General features: G+C 45.6%; 1 protein-coding gene and 1 pseudogene across 3 annotated transcripts in view; one reads left to right on the plus strand and one right to left on the minus strand.

Annotated features, from left to right (window-relative positions):
• Positions 1 to 438: 438 nt before the first annotated feature.
• LOC308257791 (mitochondrial nicotinamide adenine dinucleotide transporter SLC25A51-like) lies at positions 439 to 4,220 on the plus strand (annotated as a pseudogene). Its single transcript has 2 exons — positions 439 to 1,256; positions 4,075 to 4,220. The product of its transcript is annotated as a mitochondrial nicotinamide adenine dinucleotide transporter SLC25A51-like (transcript).
• The window catches only part of CASP7 (caspase 7), a 29,080-nt gene continuing 9,916 nt past the window's right edge, over positions 3,102 to 22,265 (minus strand). For both annotated transcript variants that reach the window (XM_080642457.1, XM_080642456.1), the window contains exons 3-7: positions 7,764 to 7,900; positions 7,285 to 7,413; positions 5,945 to 6,120; positions 5,452 to 5,581; positions 3,102 to 4,652 (exon numbers count right to left, since the gene is read on the minus strand). In XM_080642457.1, the coding sequence (XP_080498583.1) occupies positions 4,423 to 4,652; positions 5,452 to 5,581; positions 5,945 to 6,120; positions 7,285 to 7,413; positions 7,764 to 7,900 (802 nt within the window). In that variant the 3' untranslated portion in view covers positions 3,102 to 4,422. The remainder of the gene's footprint in view (positions 4,653 to 5,451; positions 5,582 to 5,944; positions 6,121 to 7,284; positions 7,414 to 7,763; positions 7,901 to 22,265) is intronic.

Here is a 22,265-nt window from a genome sequence, read left to right on the forward strand (position 1 = left end):
GTTCAGGGCAGAGCCTAAAGCTGACGCTTAAAGGAGGTTAGTGGCACCTTGAGAAAAGACAGAGGAACTCAGATTTGAGCCGATCAAGTGAGCACAGAATTGCACTGTCTTCCTCAGGACAACAGCGCCCTGCCTGCTACCTTGCAGGGGGAGCTTGGGTCCTATATAAGAATGAGAAGTAGGATCGCTCACTTGCCGATCCGGCGGCCGGCAGCTACCGGGTGTGGAGCTGGGCGCCCGCGGTGATGGATTGGCCCAATGGACGCCTGGAAAGAGGAAATCCAGTTATCAAAATGACTCCAGAAAAGAGAACCTAACATCCATTAACAACGGAAAAAATTGAAAACGCTACCAAAAAGCTACCATTCCTCAAAACACCAGGCCCAGATGGTGTCACAGGTTAAAAAAAAAAATCCTTCATGAAGAAGATAGATTTTAAGCTACATGATGGATTCAGAAGCTCATAAAAAGAGGTTGCCAATCATATCATCTTCAAAACAAGATATATCACCTCATATTACAGATGTTGGTGAAAGGAAACATCATTTGTGTGGCTGCTGTGCAGCTTTCAGCAACGAAGCGATCACATTTTTCCATTCAGGAGGTCCTCTTTCGGCATCAGCTGTATGGAATCAAAACCAGGAATGCAGTGCTTCAGTTGAGGAGGGATGGATTTTGAAACTTGTATCGCAGATTCTTCCCCCATCAGTTGCAGAAGACAACTCCACTGGCACTTACGTTTGGTCTGTATGAGGATTTATCTTGCCTTCTCTGTAAGCAGATCCGTACCCCAGATTTTGCAACCCGTAGCATGGCAGCAATGCTTGCAGGAACAACAGAAGCAATTTTCACTCCATTGGAAAGAGTTCAGACACTGCTTCAAGACCACAAGCATCACGACAAATTTACAAACACTTACCAGGCTTTCAAGGCACTGAAATGCCATGGAATTGGAGAGTATTATCGAGGCGTGCTACCTGTTCTTTTCCGTAATGGGGTCAGCCATGTCCGGTTTTTTGGCCTTCGGGGTCCCATTAAGGAGCACCTGCCCACCGCAACAACTTCCAGTGCTAATTTGGTCCATGATTTTATCTGTGGAGGTCTATTGGGTGCCCTGTTGGGAGTCTTGTTTCTTCCAGTTAATGTTGTGAAAACTCGCATGCAGTCTCAGATTGGTGGGGAGTTTCAGTCTTTTCCCCAGGTTTTCAAAATAATCTGGTTAGAACGAGACAGGAAACTGACAAATCTTTTCAGAGGTGAGACAAAGTTGATGTTGTTTGTCTCAATAGTCAATATTCATCTTATAGTTATATAATCACCTATATATTGTGAACTGTGCAGTAAAACAGAATTGTGTATATATAATCTTTCTTTGGAGATCTGAAATTCCCTAGCTCAATTACAGTGGTAATACTCAGAAGGCTGTGCCAACGTGTGAGTGAATAATGGGTGGTAGACAGGATTTGTGAAATGGGATCTGGAGGGCTTCCTGGTAAGCCAACCATGTTGACCAACACTGGTTCAGGGTAGATGAAGTATGGAGCATGAGGGGTATGCGGTCAAAATGCAGGCGAGATAGGAGATCATATTTGAAGAAAGACTTGATTTCTTCTAAATGAAAATAATTGTTTTCTCATGCATATAAATGCATATCAAAGACTTGAACACCTATTCTTACATTTGAGACTGTTTAATGCTGTTTTTTTCCCCTTAATATTATATATTTGCCTAAATGTCTCCCAAATTACGGCACAATCTCATCAGTACATGTTTCCGTTTTTAAAGTTTCATTAAAAGTGGTTAAGCACACAAAGCTGTTTTTGTTTGAAGTTTGTGACTGTGAGTTTAAATGAAACTGTTAAATGTTTCAGAGTTAACATGCTTCTTTTGGTAATTCTTTTTGGAATAAAGTTGTTTTCTTTAAAAAAAAAAAAAAAAAAGAACAAGAACAAGAAGTAGGAATACGTATTAACCAGGATGACGCTCTCCTTTAGGGTAACTTGTCATCAGAATTTCAGGTAATGAAAGGATCAAAGTTTAAGATTAGAATTGACTGAACACATACCAGTCCTGGAATAGGATCTATTGTCTTGATAAACAAGTGTCTGCCTGATGAAGTTGTCTAGGACAGTGGTCGGCAAACTGTGGCTCGCGAGCTGCGGTTTGCTGCTCTGTTGACTAATGAGTTTGCCAACCACTGGTCTAGGACAAAGGCTTTTTTTTTTTAAATCCTCACCCAAGAATTTTTTTTTTTTCAATTGATCTTGAAAGAGAGAGAGAAACATCAATCGGTTGCCTCTTGTACATACCCCAACCGGGGACTAAAACCTACAACCCAGGTATGTGACCTGACCAGAAATTGAACCCATGACCTTTCCGTGTACGGGATGACGCTCCAACCAACTGAGCCATACTGGCCAGGGCCAAAGGCGCTTTCTTAATAGCATTTTTATGTTCCTAATCTAAGGGGCATGAGGTAATCCTCTATTTATAAACTAAATAAGTATAACTGCTCAAAGCGTTTTTGAAAATTAATTTTTTTAACACGAGATCATTTCTCTCTCTCTAATAAATGCTTTCGAAGGCCAATAACTAGAGTGCTATGATTTTTACTTCAAATGACAATGTATGTCGGCACATTTATTTCTATAAAAGGGAACAGGAGAGTCTACTTTCCAAAGAACAGCCTGTGAATTCTGGGGAAAGCGGGCTGGTTGCCTGTTGATTCTTGATTCATGATCTCTGTTTAAATTTTGAACATTTGGTATATTTTAGATGGCAGAACACCAGGGACAAGTCTCATAAACTGACCCTACATCCATTTTCTTATTGAAAGAAGGTAGTTTTACACCATCTGACTTGTTGCCAAATTAATAAATGGCAGCCCATCACAAACAACTTCAGAAGTTGATTAACCCTTTATGTGAGGAGTTTCAGTGATTCCCAAGTGATTACTTAGTATTTTGTGAGTGTTCTAGCTTCAAAAGAAATGTGAGTTATGTTCTGTGTGGAGGTTGAGTGAGTAGGGTCAATTCTTTTCCTGCTTTCTCATTTTCCCACGACCATAAGACACATCCAAAGGACTAGAAACTGAGCAGGTTAGACATGAACCCACCACATTTTAATCAATAAATATGAACATTAAACCCATTATTATTTATCAGAAGTTCAAAAGAAACCATCACCTTGAAAACAAAGTGCAAAAAATCTTTGCCATCAATTGTCCCCCACTTAACAAAAAAATGTACTCAGAATAAGGCTTGGAATCATCTAAGAAGTTTCAGGTATCTATTAAAGCTAAAACAGATTGGTTTGCACATAGCGGGCAACACGTAGATTATCTGACAGCTGAATGAATAAAGGACTGAATGGAGAAATCGCTAAACATCAGGAAATACAATTATTTCTATTCACATTATGGGCAGCTTACATCCACTCCTTGTTCCTCCCCCGCCCCACTCACTATCCCTTCCTCTGCTGTATTACAGGGAAATACACTTTCCAGCGCCTTTATCAACTGGCTTCCAGGTGGGTCTGGAAGGGTAAGTGCCGGAGAAGACTCGGAGGGCAGAAGAGGTGAAGCCAGGGTACTTCTTCATGTCTGACTCATCTGGTGTTGCCCCATCTCAGGCAGTGGGCTTATCCCTGCCATGACTCCATTTTCCATAACTCCTCTCCTTGGGGGTGCTAGCTTCTGGACTCCGGGAACCCCACTGCCAAACAGATCTAGGTGATAACAGCTTCCTCTTTCTTATTGGGCTCCTCTTTTGTCGTCTATGTACGTTAATTTCCTCCATTAAATTCCTTCTGTTGAAACACCTAGAACCGTTTGTTTTCCTGACTGGATCCCAACTGATACACAATAGAATCTTTAAATTATTTTCCCTTGTAACTTATCTGGGAATTTCTGCACGAGAATCTGCCCTAAGCCATTAAAAAAAAAAAAAGCACTCAAAGCACACTCTATCCCCCGCTTCTGCAATATCAGGGAGACCACCCCTTGGGCTGTGTTTTGTCAAGCACTGGGACGCTCTCTTTGACAGGTACCAACATGACTCTAATTGTCCATTAAAGGCACCCCCAACCACAGTGGACGCAGCCAAGAGCCATCTGCAGAGGTAATTGTTGTTGTATGTGCTACATGTGACAACCAGAGGAAAAGTACAAACCCAAAAAAACCCACCAGAATCTTAAGAGAAAAAGACAAAGTCATCACGTAGATAACATTGTGAACGTCCAGAGAACATAAGATAGCACCAGAAAGTCCCTTTCCCCTCGAGCCAAGAAATTTTCCAGAAATAAAAATCCTTTAGAATTTATGGAAATCTCAAGAGCATAAAAAAAAAAAAAAAAAAAAAAAAAGATCTGATTCATCAATAAAGGATCTATTGTTTTCCATCTACACGGCACGCATGGGGAAGGCTACTTAGAGAAGTAGAGGTCCTTGGTGAGCATGGAGACCACACACGGGATCTGCTTCTTCTCGTGGAACTGCGGGTCGTTGGACTGAGACTCGAAGTGCCTGGCCACCCTGTAGTTCACCCTGGTGAGGATCTGCAAGAGGTCCAGGCTTTTCCCGTGCTCGTTCAGGGTGGCGCAGAGGGCCTGCACAAACCAGGAGCCGCATCCCGGGTTCCTCCACGAGTAATAGCCTTCAGCAGGACAGCAAGAAGAGCAAGTCAGCTGCCCTGGCCGCGGCCGCACTCACCCGACAGTGAGCTCTCGGTGTCGGGGGCCCTCCCACGTACCTTTCTGAAATGAGGTCACTCTACTCTGCATCCAAGTCCCTAATGAGAATCGTGCCGGGGTGCTCAAAGAGCAAACGTCTAAAGATTTCGAGGGCTGCGTGGAGATGCTCAACACACGACTTGGTGGACCAGCAGGGATGCATGTCAGATTCCTAAGTGAGTGTGTGACAAGTTCAACACGGAGCCTGCCTAAGGAGAGGCTGGAGAATTGCTCCGTAATTGGAACGCCTCACCATTCTTTGGGGGTGCGTGCTACTTTCCAATCCAAGGGGGACCCCAGAGGATTTTGAGATATGTTCCTGCTGCTGAGGGAGAACTAAAGGCTGGCTCCTGCTGAAGAAATCTCCAAGTGAGAAATCTCCAAGTGAGCAATTACCTTAGGGGCAGAGGCTAGGAGAGCCAGCTTCCCTGCGGGGGCTGGGGAAGGGGGCCATAAGCCAAGGAATGCGGGAAGTTCTAATTGCGGGGGAGAAAGTAAGGACATGGATTTTAACCCCTACAGCCTCTGTCCGAAAGGGATGCAGCCCTGCCAAGCCATTTTGGAATTCTGACCTTCAGAACTGTTAAGATCACATATTTGTGTGTGTTCAGCCACTATGTTTGTGGTAGTGTATCACCGTGGCAATGGGAACACATACAGCCCCAAGCCTGCACTCTGATGGTGGAATGGCATGGCCCAGTTAGCAGATAAGGGACCTGATACCTGACACTGTGGAATAGGCGAAGAGAAAGTCGGCCTCCACGGGGATCTTCTGTCGGGGGCTGGCATCTGTGTCACTGATAGGCCCCGAGTCAGCCTGGATCCCGTCATCGAGCTCTGTCCCCCGGCACGCCTAAGTGGCAAAGCAGAGATCGCTCCATGGAGTCAAGAACAGAAACATGCGTGCTGTTCCCTGGTGTGTCCCAGTGCCTGGAACTGTGCTTGGCATGTACAAGGAGCTCAGTGATAATCTGATGAATGACTAAATGAATGCTGAACTGAATTAGTCAGCAAAGCAAGTGACAGTGTGGCAATGTCTTAAAGAAGCCCTCATGATTTGTGATCTGAAGCAAACACAGAAGCCAAGCATTTAGAGGTAGAAAAACAAAACCCACATTTGCATACCCCAATCGAAAAAGCACGTAAGATGATACAGTCCAAGTCACGCTGTAACCTTTTCCCCCTCTCAGTGGGGCTGGCTTTGAAAAGGAATTACCTGGATGAAGAAGAGTTTGGGTTTCTCTAAAAGAGTTCTGCATCTATCCCCCCGAAAATGGCCTGTCAAGTCCTTGATGTCCATCTTGCCGTCCGTTCCGTAAATCGAGTTTTCTTCTCCGTGGCTCAACAAGACACAAGCGAAGCAGGCTGCATTTCTGTGGTCCTCCTCAGAGGCTGCAAGCAAGTGATTTGAACAGTGAACAGTTAAAGCACAAGCCCTGTGGGACCTCAGAGGTGGTGCCCCCGCCCCCACCCCAGCATGGCAGAGAGCCACGCAGGGGGAGGAACACCCTGCTGGAGAGGAGGAGGACCAGCGGAGAAGTTAGAGAATTCTAGAATTCTCCATCTGAAACCAGAATGGATCTGTCTCATGAGGAAGTGAGCCCCACAGGTGGGAGGGTTGAGGCAGCTGCTGGGAGGCAGCATTTTGGGGTGCTGAAGGGGGGTGGCCCCGCTGTTAGGTCTGTGACACAGGGCACATTTCTTTGCCATTCTGTGTCTTGGTTTCCTTGTCTGAAAATGGATAGGGCAGTACCGATTACATAAGTTAATATTTGTAAGGCAGTGTGTCATGCAAGTATTTGTTAAAGAAAATAAAGCATCATGCTAAGTGAAATAAGCCAGTCACTAACGGACGAACACTTGATGTTTCCACTTACGACGTCCCTAAGGAGTCAAATTCTCAGAGACAGAAAGCAGAATGGTGGTTGTCAGGGGCTGGGGGAGGGGAGCACGTCATTGTGAGGTACATGGGATTATTCTTCTGTCTCTTCCACCAGGGAAAAGTTTACTCTTAAACTGTGTGGTGAGCAGAATGGTATCCATTTGTTACTTTCCTAGGAATTAGCCTTTTGTTTTTGTTTTTTTAAATATATTTTATTGATTTTTACAGAGAGGAAGGGAGAGGGATAGAGAGCCAGAAACATTGATGAGAGAGAAACATCGATCAGCTGCCTCCTGCACACTCCCCACTGGGGATGTGCCCGCAACCAAGGTACATGCCCTTGACCGGAATCGAACCTGGGACCCCTCAGTCCGCAGGCCGACGCTCTATCCACTGAGTCAAACCGGTTAGGGCAGGAATTAGCCTTTTGAAATTGAGACTTTCTGTAGAGACAGATCTTATTTCTCTTGCTGTCATATAAGCTGATTTCATCTTTTTACGGAGAAAGCTAAGTTTCCTGAAAGAGACCCACCCACCCAGAGACAGGTATGGAGCGGTCCGGAGGCAGGAGAGGCCTCCCACACTGAAATCCCTGTGTCCTGCGAAGCATCCTCGGGGCCTGCTCCTCTCTTGGCGCAGGAAAAGAACAGAAGGAGGAGGGGAGAGGCATGCACCTTGTTTCAGCAAATCGTGCATCTCGGCACAAGAGCGGTTGTTATACACCATCACGTCGAAACCCAGGTTTCGGAAGGTCTTGAAAAGGGACTCGGCATCTCTGTCTGTTCCGCTCCGGACGGACATACCTGTGGGAGTCAAGCACCAGTTCACGGTGAGCAATCCTCGGCTGAGCACTGTGTGCCGCCATCACCCGGCCAGGTGCCACGTGCAGCTGAGAGGTAACGCTCAGCTGTAGTCAAGGCCAACAGCTGCCCTTGAGTCTCAGCTCATGCACATACATGGTGGGCCCTTGGACTACAAGTTCCCGATTTCTCCACATCCCTTCCTCCTGGACGTGCAAATACCATCTACAAAGGGGCCGTGGGCCCTGGTAGCTGGGCACGGCATTCTCTGCCGAATGAGTGCTACAAGTCTTAACCCCACTGGAGAAACTGGAAGGGAACAGGGAGGGCGAGCCCCTGCCCACAGCACCTACCTGTCGATATGTCGAAGTTCTTGTTGTTTATTATGATGCATTTGCCCACCTTCTCAAAATTCATGTTATACCGATATGTAGGCTCTTGGTCCCGGGTGGCCTTGATGGATTTCCCAGAGTCATTTTTCTTCTTCTTACTGGGGAAACAGAAAGCCAGTCAGGGGCTGTGGAAGAAGCCTGGATACGAATGGCCCCTTGCTTTTACTATCAGCATGAAAGGGGCAGCCAAGGAAGCTGCAGACTCTGTGACGGAAAGACCTGGGGCAGACAGATGGCTCTGTGTAATCATCACATTTAAAAGGAACGCGCATCTTAATTGCATGAGTTGCCAGAGGAAAAAAAATATCACAATGCAATACCAGAACGGCTGCACCTGTGGGTGACCGTGTGCAGCACCTGAAATTGTCACACATGGTTGGGGAGAGCCTACTTTGTCCGGCCCAGTGGCAGAAGTCTTTGAAAACCGAACTTAAATATATCCTATGACAGAGCAATTCCACTCCTCGGCATGTGCCCCAAAGTGAGCAAACGTGTACCAAAAGACAAACCATAGCATGCGTAGAAATAACCCAAAGGTCCAATCACAGTAGAAAGGGTAAAATGCTCAATATTCGTAGAAGGCAACACTAGATAACAAAGAGAGTGAACAAACCATGATAACACGAAGCCACATGAACGAACCTCACAAATACGATCCTGAGGGAAAGAACCAAGTTTTAAAAGGTGCCTATCGGAGGATTCCATCTTTCATCAAGTTCGGAAAACTAACACCTGGTGTCAGAAGCTGGGAGGTCGTTTTCTTGATGGTGGGATAGTTAGGGACCGGAAGGGACATAAGGACTTTCTCAGCTGCAGGTCATAGTTTGTTCTTGATGTGGGTGCTGGTTACATGGTTGTGTGAGTTGGTGCAAATGCATTAGTGAGTGCCCCTTTCTGTGTGCCCCTTAATTCAATGAACATTGACATTATACCAGGGAAAAAGGAACAGCAATTTAAAGAAGACAGTCAACCTCTTTCAATCTTCAAACACCTATGTCCAATTTACCAAGAGCCTAGCATGTAAGCCCTGAGGCTGGAACAAGGGTATCATTGAGGGGCCAGAGGAAAAAAAATGTCAAATGTGAGTGGTAAGCCGCCTTGCTAGTCATCCAGTCGAATATAAGTCCCACAAAAGAAGAGATCATTTTAAATCTGTTCTGAAAAACTGCTGAATCCCTAATACCTAGAACAATGCCTAGCACAGTGGTCGGCAAACTCATTAGTCAACAGAGCCAAATATCAACAGTACAACGATTGAAATTTCTTTTGAGAGCCAAATTTTTTAAACTTAAACTTCTTCTAACGCCACTTCTTCAAAATAGACTCGCCCAGGCCGTGATATTTTGTGGAAGAGCCACACTCAAGGGGCCAAAGAGTTGCATGTGGCTCGCGAGCCGCGGTTTGCCGATCACTGGCCTAGCATATAAGTGGCTCAATAAATATTTGTTATAAACTACAGGCCAATATCCCTTATGAATACAGATGCAAAAAATCCTTAACAAAATATTAGCAAGTCAAATCCAGCAACCTATAAATGGGATTATGCATCATGACCAAGTGTGATTGATCCCAGGAATACAAGGTCGGTTTAAATCTCTGAAAATCAATTAATGTTTTCCATCCTATCTAATAAAAGAGTAATATGCAAATTAACCATCACTCCGCTACACCCACAAGCCACGCCCACCAGCCAATCAGGAGCAAATATGCAAATAAACCCAACCAAGTTGGCTACGGCCACAGAGAGCAGAAGGGAGGCTTGGGTTTCCCTGGCAATGGAGGAAGCCAAGCTTTCCGCCTGCCATTGCCGGCCCAGGCCTCCACTCAAGGCTACAAAGTTTCAATGATAGAAGATACATAAATCCAAACAGAAATGGCTGCTGCCATGGAGCAAGTAGAAGGCTTGGCTCCGCTCCAGGCTACAAAGTTTCAATTGTAGAAGATACATAAATCCCAGATACCAGGTCCTCTGCTTGGGTCACCAGGGGGCATGGCCGGCCTGCAAACCACCACAGGCCCCTCGCCCAGGCCGCCCCACGCCCCAAGGGAACCCCCACCCTGATCCAGGACACCCTTCAGGGTAAACCAGTTGGCCCCCACCCGTGCACCAGGCCTCTATCCTATCTAATAAAAGAGTAATATGCAGGTTGACCATCACTCCAACACACAAGATGGCTGCCCCCATGTGGTCAAAGATCCTGCCCCCATGTGGACACAAGATGGCCACCACAAGATGGCCAACAAGGGAGGGCAGTTGTGGGCGATCAGGCCAGCAGAGGAGGGCAGTTGGGAGGGACCAGGCCTGCAAGGGAGGGCAGTTAGGGGTGACCAGGCCTGCAGGGGAGGGCAGTTAGGGGTGACCAGGCCTGCAGGGGAGGGCAGTTGGGGGGGACCAGGCCTGCAGGGGAAAGCAGTTGGGGGGACCAGGCCTGCAGGGGAGGGCAGTTAGGGGTGACCAGGCCTGCAGGGGAGGGCAGTTAGGGGAAAACAGGCTGGCAGGGGAGCAGTTAGGCATCAATCAGGCTGGCAGGGGAGTGGTTAGGAGGTGATCAGGCTGGCAGGCAGAAGCGGTTAGGGGCAATCAGGAAGGCAGGCAGGCGAGCAGTTGGGAGCCAGCAGTCCTGGATTGTGAGAGGGATCCCAGATTGGAGAGGGTGCAGGCTGGGATGAGGGACACCCCTCCCCCCCATGCACGAATTTCATGCACCGGGCCTCTAGTCATATTAATAAAAGCCAAAGACCATACGGTCAAGTCGATTCAGAAAAGGCATTTGGAAAAATCCAACACCCTGTTATGATAACAATGTGAAATACACTAGGATGACGATGGAACTCGACTTGAGAAGGGCAACTGTGAAAACTCCACAGCATCACACTTACTGATGCAAGGCTGCATGCTTCCCCCTAAGATCAGGAACAAGCCACACAGGCCCACTCTTGCCCCTTCTATTAAATACTGTACAAGAGGTTCTAGTCAGGACAATTAGGTTTAAAAAAATGTGTTATACATGAATGAATCGAGTCTTATTCCCCCATTTTTCAGATGAAAACTAAAGGCCACAGAGAGGCAGGGGTTGTCCAAGATCGCCCAGCTAGTGATCAGCAAAGTGGGACCATCAGGCTTCCATGTCAGCATTCTAAAGCCCGATGCCCTTGAATTATTCATCCCCCGTTCCGCCCAAGCTCTTATCAAAAGCTGGAAGAGGGAAAGTGAAAGAGAACACGAAGCTTGTTACCCATCAACTGTGGGTCCAAGGGTACTGGGCTCTGAGTTGTCATTAAATCTTATCTGTTGGGGTTTCTCAGGATCTCAGAAAGGACCTGGCCTTTCCTCTTGCCCCCTCCTACCTCGGTCCAGATTACAGGTTAGCTCTCTATGTTGAACCTTCAGTTTCCTTATTGCTATTATTCAACTTCACCATGACTATATCCTCCACTTTTATAAGGCCTAATTTCTTCCAGATCATCTATACATATAAAAGGCTAATATGCAAAGTGTCCCCAACCGGGAAACTGGGAGTTCGATCGCTCGCTATGACTTGTGCTGACCACCAGGAGGCCCCGGCTGGCAGCCAAAAAGCCCCGATTGGCCCTGATCGCTGGCCAGGCCTAGGGAACCCCATCCGTGCATGAATTTCATGCACCAGGCCTCTAGTTTTATTTTTAAAAGATAAAAATAAATCTGAATCTGTTCTCACTTCTCCCTCTCTTTGTTTGTTGTCTGTTTATAGGTGATGCCAGGTTCTCCTCACACGTCTGCTCCCAGAGGCAGCTCCAAAAGAGCACTGGACCTGGAGTCAGACAGAGGTCTGCATCCCTGCCCCTGTGCAACCTGGGCCAGCGCGTCTCTGCCCTTCACAGAGCATCAGTTTCCTCTCCCCAAAGATGGAGCCTTCTATGACTGTCATAAGATTAGACAGGGAGCTCAGTGGGAGCAGGGACCCCCATGCAGCCTTCTCCCCTCCCAGGCCTCCAAAAACATCTCAGAGGAGTTGAGTATCAGCAAATCGAGTTTCTGTACGCTTCAAGGGGATGCTATTGGGAAGGGGTAGGACAGGTCATTGCTGCCCTGTCAATAACCCCTACTGACAGCATCTGTGCACATTAAAATATGTGGCAACAGCCCCACCAGTGTAGCTCAGTGGTTGAGCACTGACCCATGAACCAGGAAGTCATGGTTCGATTCCCAGTCAGGGCACATGCCCAAGTTTCAGGCTTGATCTCTAGTTGGGGGCGGGCAGGAGGTAGCTGATCAATGATTCTCATTCATCATGGGTGTTTCTATCTCTCTCTCCCTCTCCCTTCCTCTCTGAAATCAATAAAAACGTATTTTAAAACACATCTGTGCACAGCCTTGAATTCAAGACCAGCCTTCTCTGGTCTTGAATTGACGTCTCTGAGGTCAGTGGAGGGGGTACAATCGCACCCATTGTATAGGTCCCTATAACAACAATCAACGTCTGTCAGTGCTTTTGCTATGGGTGGGGATCTAGTTAAACTCTCAGCTGCCTTTTCTCATTGACTCCTGACAGGTCTTCAGGTCACTTAAGGCCAAAGACCCTAATCAGAGTCGCACTGAGTCTGGCAGGCTGGAGAGCACGGTTTATGCGCTAAAGCCCTTTCAGAGATAAAAGTCTATTTTTATCTTTGGCAGCATGGATTATTTTAAAACCAACTGCACAATATCCAAGTAATAAAACAAGATGTGAATTCTTTTAAGCTGCCATTAGCCCATCCTCAATGATGAGCAAACAAAACCAGTGAGCATCTTTTAAAGAGAAACAGGCTTGAATATGTCACATTAAAAAAAAAAGGACTCCGCTTCTATCAGAATAGAATTTGGAAAATTAAATGTGTGTGTGTGTCTTTTTTAAAGGAACACAATAGGGAATAAAGATATATACACTTTAAAGAAAAGTGCCTTAAAATTGAATATGAAATATGATTCTTATCCTTGGTAAATATCTCTAAAGGGAGGTAAGGAAAGTTTCCCTTACCTAGCCTGGCCCTAACTTGAACTCTCATTTTTCAAAATGAACTTAATATCTGCTTCCTCTTTCTGGATGTGAGGGTGGCTGATTCTGCAGGAACACAGGACAATTGTTTTGCTGAAATATTTCTCTTGTGTGTGACATCTAATATTACTTGGAAATGCTTCTGGAGTGACAAGTTTTCTTCCTTTTTTTCCCACCCCTTGCCATTTCCAATTGTGAATTTTAATAGCATCCCTCAAAAGACCTGGCTGGCAGGCATATGTGATTCAGCTAGCCCCCCACTCCCATAAATGACCAGCAGGACACTTCAAAGATGCAGTTCAGTCTCTACTTCCTGTTTGGACTGGAAAGGGCAGGGTCTTTCCATCAAAACCATAGAGTATTGTAAAAAAGAACGAGGAAGCTCTCTGTTCTGATGTGAGATGATTTCCAGTAAGTAGTGTGAAGCGTAGAATAAAATAAAAGGGCAGAACAAGATGCTACCTTTTGGGGGAAAATAAGGAGGAAATAAATAGATGTTATCAGTACTAATGTTACTGTATATCATTAAAAGTGGGTACCTGTGTTTTGGGGGGCCAGGAGCAGGATAGCAGGAAGGAATGGGAAAAAGAATTTTGACTGTATGCCTGTCAGTATATGTGAGTAAGTTCATTATTCAATAACAAAATTATTATTAATAGCTAAAAATCACTTGCAGCAAATAGATTTTGAGATCTGACCTATTTTGAAGATTACTGAATTTTTTGGCTAATTGTTGAAAGGGCTCCATTTTTCTGTTTCCCACTGTGGTTTTTTACCCATCTCCCTAGCCTTTCAAACGTCTTGCTCTTCTATGTGTCAATCATAACATTCATAGTTATAATAAGTATCATTATACTCTACCCTATCCAACACCACTCTCCACCTGGGTGCAGACTTGGGGACCCCTGGCTCTTGGCCCAAAGATCTAGCAAGACGTGCCTTGGAAGGCACACACTGTGGAAGGTGCCCCAGGATAACAGCAAGGTGCATTCAGGGCCATGTGTGAGATTCACAACTTTCCATGAAACCTGCAAGGTCGAGCTGAACATTCAATGGAAATTACCAACACAACCAAAATGCGTCCCCGGCACAGCCTTGGTGGAGCTGTAGCTCACCATCAGCCCAGTCAGGGGAGGAAAGATGGTTGATCTCCGTGCCAACAGCTCATAAAGTTACCGTCTGTGTGGAAATCAACTGCCAGAGCCAAGCAGATAACCGATAAACAACGCCCACTGGACAGGAGTAACGGCTGAAAGGGCTCCAAAGAGATTGCACTACTTAACCAGCCAACGGCAAAAAGATAGCAACAGTCCACAGATCTGTGGGACAGCTTCTCGCGGGGGTGGGGACCGGGAGGGAACGCCAAAGGTAATAAGAAGCTTTCAAAGATCCAGATTAGAAACTTCTTCGGCTGGCGATCATCCCTCCCGAGATAAGATTTTCTAAAAGTGGCTGTTCTTGTCCCACTTTCATACAAGGCCTTTCCGGCAGAGGAAGGAGGCTGCGACATGTGAGAACACAGTCCCTAACAGGTGGGCACGCTGGGTTTCTTTTAAGTCCGGATCAATGGAAACCAGCCTTTCTCCTAAACCTGACAAACGGTACAAATGGTGGAGGAACCACGTCAGGCAGCTCCCCACATCCCCGGGATCAAGTACCATTAACACTGGTGGGATGCTTTATGCTTGTGTGTTAGTGATCATTCTCCCATTCATTCTGCAAAATCCAGACCACAGACCTAAGAAGACTCAGCTAATAGAAGCTGGCCAGGGTATTCTTAGGTCACATTCTCTCTCTTCCCATTCTACCTCCTGCTCCCTTTGCTCATTCTCTGCTGATAAACCTGCCCTTTACCTGGAACTTTTTTTTTTTTTAAACATTGTGAAGACTTCGGCCAAGATTATTATGTTGAGAAGAAATATACCCAGCCAGGGTCCTTGTTTTGGAACCTGCTGTTAAAGTGTAAGGCTCATGATAACCCGGACCAGTGAATTAAAAGTTCTAAATCCTCTTAAAGGCTCATGTGTTCCACAATTGGCTACAGATTTTAGAGCAAATCTGGCCAGAATATCACTGTGCTTAGGGCCAGATAAGCAAGACTGTAACAACTAGGAGAGCCTGGAAGAATGACTCAGGAAATGCACATAAGTGTGCAAGAATGGGCTGTCCATAAGGACGCAGGCTGGTTCACTGCGCCGCTGCCTAGCCATCCTCACTGTCTCTTGGTGTTGTGTTTCCACACCAACCCGGGCCGGTACCGTTATCTCCGTCTCCCAGATGTGTTCAAAGAGGCTCAGATCTCTGCCGGGAACACAGATAATGCCAGCGTCGATGATCAGGAACGGGAATGATCCGAACTTCTTAGGTACAGAGCCAGTTTGCAGAGCCTCCAATTTCACAGTGCGAGGCCAGCTCAGTCATTTCAACAAAGTCAAGAGGCCAAAAATGACAACCCACGCTCGGTGGTTATTTAATATAAAAAGACCCCCTGGAGGAGTCTACGGCAGCGCCTACAGAAAGCACCAGCGGATTAAAACCGTCGGCTTACTTTGCAAAGAAGCGGAAAAAATCTCAGAAAAGTGCCTGCCGAACTTTTGTAATCCGCTCCGGGCGAGAATGTAATTTTCCCCATGGCCCGAGTGGATAAGCACAGGTTCTGTCCTCTTACAGATCCCCCAGCCTGCTCCAAACGTGAATTATAGCTTTCTATTTTTGGAAGGGACTAGCCGGAAGCATGCAAAGCCCATGAACAGAATTCCCAGGAGCTCTGTCTGTGTGCAGGCATTCATCAGCACGAGAGTAAACACACCCCAGGCACACGTTTCCTCTGGGCCGGTTCATTGGGAACCAGAGCTCTGGTTTTCGTAGCTGCTTTGTCTAAATATTTTTGGGGTGATTCATTCATGGTTGCCACATTTCAACAGAGGGCAATCCCAACAGTCCCGATAGTCCAAAGCACAGAGCAAGGCCGAGAGGAGAGGAAAGGAAAGAGGCAAGGCGATACCTTGGGTCTCCATTCGAAAGCACCCCACTTGGCATCAGAGCCAGGCTTCGCCCTGCGACCATAGGCAGCGCGTTCCCCTCTTCTCTGTAATAATAAAAACTGAACATGCTTGGAGCTCAGCAGGAGACAGAAGGCTGGCGTAGCCGGCCGGGCCCTGAGGCCTGCGACTGAATCAGCAGTGAGCTGCCCGCTGGAGCTTTCCATGAGACCATTCACACTGGGGCTGGGAAAGTCACCCTGGCCTCCCCCTTCTCTGCTGACCAGCAGAAATGCCCAGGCTCCACCCTGTCCACCCTGCAGCATCCTCCCCACCCAGCGACAGCTCCCCGGGGACAAAGAGACTTTCCATGTGCATGAGGTCCGAAGGCAAAAAGACCCACATTCCCTCTAAGAGGCAGTCAGTAGCTCCATCTTTTAGAGCAAAAAGCTGGAAACAGTAGGAATGAATGGCTAGCCAGGGACTGAGAATTAGCAGACTAAAATCCTACACAGCTATGCAAAGTGATGGGCACACAGAGGCAGGCAGCTCACTGAAGGGCCAAATCTACCAAAAGTGGCAAAACAGCCCACGCAGGAAGATTGCAGAATATGTGAAATGGATAGGTTAAGTAAATGAACAAAAACAGGAAGTGAGTTTGTGGTGAACCAAACAGTTCAGACTCATTAGGATATTTTTTTCCTTCTAAAGGCACTCAAGGTAGTAATACAAATAACGAAAGACGGGAGTGGATACCAGAGCCGTCAATTTTCAACGAGGCACAAAAATGTCCAATGGTCTTGAATGAAGTCAGTGATCCCAGGAGTTACTACAGTTTCCCATCTCACCTCTCCCAAGTGCAAAGGCGAAAATATGAACACATAAAAACCAAACACTTATTAAGCAAATGGCTCAGCAAAGCTTCTCTCCGTTTCCTGGTTCAGGGTCACAGTCCGTGCAAAGTGTGAAGCTTACAGCACCTGCGACCCTGGGCAGACCTCCTTCCTAATCATTTCCACGCTCAGGTCCCCAACCGAGAGAGGACACCGGCTCAGTGCATTTTTCTCTGAAGCCCATTTTGCACAAATACACTGGGAAACAAAGTCAGTTTAATACAGGCTAGGGGAGAAAAAAAAGATTCCTTCCCCTAAACACACCCCTCTACATCTTCCTCTGCCCCCTGAATAAAAAGCAGAGGAGGCCTCTGACAGTAAAAATTGACCAAGGACTTAAAAAAGTCATTCAGAGGAAATAAAGAATGAAACTCTCTTTCCATAACGTGTAACTGAGTGGAAGATACAGTGAGGCAGAACTCAGGACAGTTAACACACTTCAGTCCTCTTTCTTACACAACCACCTCATCCATCTTTAGTCACTTTCACCTGAGCAGAACGCACACACACCCTCACAGACGCTGGCCAGGCACACAGCCCTCAGGCTCCAGCAGCCACCTCCTGGCTAGAACATGCAAGGCCATTATGCACACTTTTAATGTGCATAATTGAGAAGCCACAGGTCTTCTTTTCACAGTACTTTCCTAGTCCTAGATTGAATTCTATACTGAGTGCTTTAACATTTCTATTACTAGGAAAACCTCATTTACCTCCCTTCCTCATTTTTTTCCTTCTTTTAACCTTAGAGCTTGTTTTTCTCCCCTTTAGAAGAGGCAGGACCTAAAATAACTGGAGGTAGTCTGTGCATTTTGTACGTTTACACAGCCTCAAAGTTTCTCGACCCTGTGACCGTGTTTCAGATGGGTGGCTCCCTGCTCCCGAGATGTGCACTTGGCCTTCTCTACCAGAAAGCCCTGTGGGAACAGCTGTCCCTAACCCTCCCTCGGCTGAAGTGAAGCAGAAAGGGAGCAGTTTCAACACAGAATTAAATTTCTTGGGTAGAAGAAAAAACAGCTCTGGGGGTGGAGTAACAGGGTTGAACAATTTGATGCCTCTGCAGCTGCGGGTGGCACTTGATGTAAGCGGGTGGGGACACTGGACTCCCAAGTTAGGCCTGGGTCTCGGGCTTGGTCCAGATGGGTGACTATGGGTAGGGCACTTCACTTCTCTGGTCTTAACTTTCCTTGATCTTTATAGAAGGGAGATGGAGAAATTACCTTTTAAGGAGCCTTCCGATTTTAACATTACGGTTCCTTCCTCAACAGGAAGTCAGCAAGCTGAAAGTTACCTTTATTCTCACAACAACCCAGTAGGTGGTGTTCACATCCCTATGATGCAGATGAGGAAACGGAGGCTCAGAAAGGTCAAAGGACTCGCCATAGTCCCTCAACTGGCGAGTGAGAGGCGGGGTCAGGATCTGAACCTGTGTTGTTCGACTCCACTCCACCACTGATCCTCATTTAGGTGGTATAGTCGCTGCTTCAAATACAGCACTAAATCTTTCTCTCTCTTTCTATACAAATTTGGGAGACGGGTATCCAGTATTCTGGAGTCTGGATCTGAAGGCTTCATTTACTAAAGAGTAACCCCCCTCGCTATGTTTCAATGTTCCTTTCCTCTTAGGGGGCCCAGACCCAGCCTCTTTCAATCCATGGCTGTGATTGAATGACTTTCACTTAACATGGAACATATCTTTCGGGAATGAATGAAGATCTGCGTTCTTTGTTTTCTTTCCCCCTCCTATTCTACAGCATTGCTTTTTCTAAAACACTTTTTTCTTCCCTTTCCAGATGAAAAGGCAGGCCACCTGAGTCTTTCTTATAATTACACAAATAACACATTTCTTATAGGGACCCGTTTACATCCTAACACTCACTGGGGGAGAAACCCAAGTTGCCCTGCCAAGGAAGAATTACAACCAAGTGGCATTAAACACTCCAGGAGGACAAAGGCCGGAAGGCGAAGATGACACCGAGGAGAAAGCTCACAGGATCTGAGCCAGTGCCTCGAAAAATGGGGAGTTTATCAAGTTCTGAAAAACGGGCCTGTTCTGCCCTCTTCACTCAGGGCCAGATTGTAAACAACCCCCTGGGCAGGGACACACCGGCTCCACAGGCCCTGGGGGAATTGGAGAGTGAGGGGAATCTGTTTGCTACTTTAAAAACTTTTCCTTTAATGCCGACCTTGAGCAGCGCTCAGAAAGGAATCTGACTTCACTGCAGACATGTTCCTGGGCAGGGCCATCTGCTAGGATGCCCAGCTGCTCAACCAGGGCTTGGGCGTGTACCTGCAATGGGTCCCAGGGGTGCACCTTGACCAAGCTCACCCATCCGAGGCCTCCACCCACTCTCCCAGGACCTGTGCTGTGTGTTCCCAGCCCCTGGCAGGCAGCCCCTTCTAGTCCCCTGATAACCCACTGCTTTTTCTCTGACACTTCAAGTCCCAACTCCTCCTCTCCCCAGCCTCCCACTCAGTCCCCTACCATCCAGCGATTATTTTTTGGTATTAACTATTTTCTGTAGCTGTGCTCAGGCATTCGATAAGACCCCGAGTTTATATCGTTATAAACTCGGGGACGTCGTTAAGTTGGGTGGCAGGTAACCTGTGCTAGGTGTTAGGGTCACCTTTACATGGAAAAGAGCCCTCTTCAAGTTCACAGATGACACTAGGTTTTGTTCCATAAACTAGGGCTCATAATGAATGTTGACTGTGCACATAAGGTATTTCTTTTTTTAAAAAAAAATATGTTTTTATTGATTTCAGAGAGGAAGGGAGAGGGAGAGAGAGAAACATCAATGATGAGAGAGAATCACTGATTGGCTGCCTCCTGCACGCCCCCTACTGGGGATCGAGCCCGCAATCCATGCACGTGCCCTTGACCGGAATCGTACCTGGAACCCCTCAGTCCACAGGCCGATGCTCTATCCACTGAGCAAAACTGGCTAGGGTCATAAGGTATTTCTTCTAAATCATTTTTTAAAAGCCCAACATTTTATTAATTTTAAATTAATATTTGGAGGTTTTTCCTTTGTGGTTCTATGTGTTTTCCAAATGTTCTTCAATAATCAGAAAATTAGAAAACAATTTCAAGACATTTTTGTTTTTAAATGAACATAAGGAACAGGCTGGATTTTATTCAAACCCCAATGGAATGGAATGGAATGGAAATAAAACGATGCTGTTGTGCCATCTAGTGGCAATGAGACAAAAATGCCAGGATGGGACTGAGGGCTTGTATACCCAGGGCCAGCGAGTGCCCTCCAGGCTCTGGGGAGAAAGGGAGGCTTCTTTCCAGTTCCCAGAATCCTTGGTCTTCAGGGCAGGGTGGGTGGGCATTCTGTCCTCAATTACAGATGGGTAGCGGGGTGTTACTGCTCCCTAAAATACCTTACAAGACAGTAATTCTGAGACCTTGGAGAAAGGAGCTGGGGATAGGATGGGAGGGAGAAGGGGCCTGCCATCAGCTGCAGGGAGCACCCTGATTATTCCCAAAGACAGCATCACTGTTGAGTTTAAGTCCCATGTGGGCAACACGAACACCTATTCAAGGAGGTAAACACAGCACTGAGCTTTGTGCCCTCTCCTCCCTCCTTCCCTTCCCATCATCCATCCAAGAATTAGAATGAATCCATCCATCCATCATCCATCCATCCAAGAATTAGAATTCAGGAACGAGATGGCTGTCACGGGGATATATCAAATAACACATTTATTAATAGAAAATAAATGGTATCAGACCTTGACTGATGGAAAGCAAGTCTTGGGTGGCTGACCAGTTTGATAAGGAGAACTGGCTTTGTCAACTAAATTACACAGCAGACATTTCCCATAAATGAATAAACTACATTTGTAGCAACAAGGTCTTAACAAAAAGATAATTTTTTTACAGCATATGGTCTAAAAGCATTTTCCAAGAAGAAAAAACAAGGATACTAACAAATGTTCATTAATGCTTTTTAAATTAACGTATCTCTGTTGAGTATTTGGGCTAGACAAGTTGCTTCTAAGGGAAAGAGGAACAGGTCTGATTAACGGTTATTAGAGAAGTTTTGATAAAGCCCCTTTGGTGTATGTCCCAGAAACTGAAAATATAAGTGTCTCTAAGGGCTGAATAACAATTCTTTGAAAGTCAGGTAATTCCCAATTCTCAATTTTCAAAACAACTGAAAAAGGACCTAAATGAGTTGTCATTTTTTGACACAGAAACTCCCGCCCACCCCATGCATTTATTCATGGCTCCTCAGAGCTTCTATCTCTAAAAATAAAAAAATTAGGAAAAAGACGATACTAAATATCTTTCTTTCTAGCGATAAGTATTATTTGTCTACTTATTCATAAGCTAACTTTTAAGGCCAATCCATTCCATTATAGGTTGCAATTTCAACACAATTTCCATTTAATAATTACTTTGGTGACTAACAACTTAACCATGTGGATAAATAAAAGGGATTCGACGGAAAGTAATCTCACAGGGTGATCAGATCATAAATTCCAAACTGGGCAGAGTGGGTAGTCACGGTGGGTAGTCACGCCCCAGGCCTATCACTTTTTTGTTTTTAATAATTTTGTATTTTTCAATTATAGTGGACATACCATATTACATTCCTTTCAGGTGTACAATATAGTGATTAGACATTTATATGACTAATGAAAAGATCACCCCAATAAGGTTAGAACCCACCTGGCACTATACAGTTACTATAACATTACTGACTGTATCTCCTATAACTGTATTTTCCATCCCTGTGACCATTTTTATAACTGGCAATTTGCACATCTTAATTTGTTCCCCTTTTTTACCCATTCCCCAAACACCCCTCCCATCTGGCAACCATCAAAATGTTTTCTGTATCTATGAATTTGTTTCTGCCTTGTTTGTTCCTTTATTTTGTTTTTTCAGATCCCACATCTAAATGAGATCATATGGTATGTGTCTTTCTCGGTCTGACTTATTTCACTTAGCATATACCCTTCTAGATTCATCCATGTATTGCTGATGGCAAGCTTCCATTCTTTCTGTATGGCTGAGTAATACTCCACTGCACTAGTATACTAGTATGTGTACCACATCTTCTTTATCCATTTGCCTATCTATGGAAATTTAGGTTGTTTCCATATCTTGGATATTGTAAATAAAGCTGCAATGAACACAGGATGCACATGTCTTTTCAAATGAGTGTTTTGGGTTTCTTCAGAAAAATACCCCAAAATGGATTTGCTGAGTGTATGTTTTAAAGTCTATTTGTCTGGTGTAAGTATTGCTAACTCAGCTTTTTTTTTTTTTTTCATTTCCATTTGCATGAATTATCTTTTTCCACCACTTCACTTTCAGTCTGTGTGTGTCTTTCGATATGAGGTGAGTCACATGTAGGCAGCGTAAGTAGGAGGTATGTTTTCTTATCCACGCAGCCACCCTATCTTTTGATTGGAGCATTAATTCCATTTACATTTAAAGTAATTATTGATAGGTATGTAGTTATTGCCATTTTATTATACATATTTTCTTCTTAAAGAAGACCCTTTAACGTTTCTAATAATACTAGCCTGGTGGCCAAGGTCAGCTGACGCCTGTGC

The sequence above is a fragment of the Plecotus auritus genome, assembly GCF_963455305.1.
Source record: "Plecotus auritus genome assembly, chromosome: 9".
Taxonomy (NCBI): Eukaryota; Metazoa; Chordata; class Mammalia; order Chiroptera; family Vespertilionidae; genus Plecotus; species Plecotus auritus.